Source organism: Priapulus caudatus, unplaced genomic scaffold, assembly GCF_000485595.1.
Source record: "Priapulus caudatus unplaced genomic scaffold, Priapulus_caudatus-5.0.1 Scaffold326, whole genome shotgun sequence".
NCBI classification, from domain to species: Eukaryota; Metazoa; Priapulida; class Priapulimorpha; order Priapulimorphida; family Priapulidae; genus Priapulus; species Priapulus caudatus.
The window spans coordinates 171,801-173,329 of NW_014577387.1; the positions used below are offsets into that span (position 1 = coordinate 171,801).

Sequence of the window (1,529 nt, forward strand, 5' to 3'; positions counted from 1 at the left end):
CTCACATGCCCCCAAAAAATTGCCTTGCCCCTCTCGTCACTTAATTCGAGGCCTGGGGTAGACGCCGGCTATCCTTTTAAGTTGTAGGTAGTTGTAGGCCTACCGACGCCGGAGCGTCCAACCGCTGCCATTTTTATTGCTGCTGATCCGCACATAAGCTTATATTATAATTAACGCTGTGGCTATATGCCCGGCAGCCGGGCACGGTCTTCGATTTCCTAAATGCCCGGCAGTTCCTAACCCTAACCCTAACCCTAACTCTGACCCTAATCCTGACCCTAATTCTAACCCTAACCCTAATCCTGACCCTAACCCTTGTTTACTTGAGATAACGCTAAAAATTAAAAACTGCCGGGCATTTAGGAAATCGAAGACCGTGCCCGGCAGCCGTCAGATATATGCCGGCTGCCGGGCATATAGCCACTCTGTATAATTAAGTTATGTTATGTTCTCGTACTTGTCGGTGTTTACTACACTGGATATAATGACAAAGTATCAATCAAGTAAATTAAGCGTTATGCACGTTACACGTATACTGATCCAAAATGCATACTTTACCTCAGCAACGACGGGCGTCTTTTCCGTAGATTCAGGCTGGTTAATCTCGTCAGCTGTTGGATCGTCTACGGGGCTATCCGCCATGTTGAAACAAATCATCGACGAGCGATCGAAGCGCCATGCAGAGGACAAATCGCGGGATTCGGTTCAAATAGAAACCGCGTATATTTGTTGTATCGTGGTAGATTGTTTGTTTAGATAAAATGTGATCGTTACTTTACTCATACGTATAACTTCATATTTTTATTCAAGGTACGCAGTACTATTAGTTGGTATTATTGGTGTTAACTGAGCTACACGGTTGTAGAGCTGTTCACGGTTGTAGAGCTACACGGTTGTAGTTGACGACGACTGCTCTCCATCCTTGAACCGACTCTGCGAGTTGACCCCGTGGGATAGTACTTAGTAAGTTAGTAGGCTAGGTCTACGGTAACTAGTCTACGGTAACTAGTCTACGGTAACAGAGTGTCAGAGTACAGTAGATTTGTGATGTACGTTCTGATTTGATCCCCTTACAGTATATATATAATTTATAATATACTAATTAAACTAGACTCAAGAGTCAAGTTACTTTAATTGTCTTCTCTTTGTACATCACCTGGCTTGATCTTTTTTAAAACCTGATCCTTACTTTGTTGTACTGGTAGCACAAAGCCAAAACCATAGCAATTAACATGATTCTGCTACTGTACTAGTATAGTAGTACTATTTATTATTTAATACTATTAGTACAGGCCCGTAGCCAGCTTTCTATTGGGGGGGGTTCGTTTTTCAATGTTGGCAATTTGCTCGGAGGGGCGTGTACAGGATTTGTACCAGGGGGGGTCTAACCGTAACCCAAAAGTGCGAGCACGCGAAGGGGGGGTCTGGGGGGCACTCCCCCCGAATTTTTTTAAAATTAGACCCCCTCAGATGCGTTTTCTGCGCGAGCAAGGGGCGGTCCGGACTCCCTGGACCCCCCCTGTACACGC

The 1,529-nt window shown here is 44.9% G+C and overlaps 2 protein-coding genes across 2 annotated transcripts in view; one reads left to right on the forward strand and one right to left on the reverse strand.

Annotated features, from left to right (window-relative positions):
* Positions 1-649, reverse strand: part of LOC106809077 (sorting nexin-4-like) — a 27,259-nt gene extending 26,610 nt beyond the window's left edge. Inside the window, exon 1 of the mRNA XM_014812027.1 lies at positions 559-649. Within this exon, the coding sequence (XP_014667513.1) occupies positions 559-642 (84 nt within the window). The 5' untranslated portion in view covers positions 643-649. The remainder of the gene's footprint in view (positions 1-558) is intronic.
* A 61-nt stretch (positions 650-710) lies between these two features.
* LOC106809078 (DNA topoisomerase 2-binding protein 1-like) overlaps positions 711-1,529 on the forward strand; it is a 46,273-nt gene continuing 45,454 nt past the window's right edge. The window contains exon 1 of the mRNA XM_014812028.1: positions 711-810. The gene's annotated coding sequence lies outside the window, so the exon portion shown is untranslated. The remainder of the gene's footprint in view (positions 811-1,529) is intronic.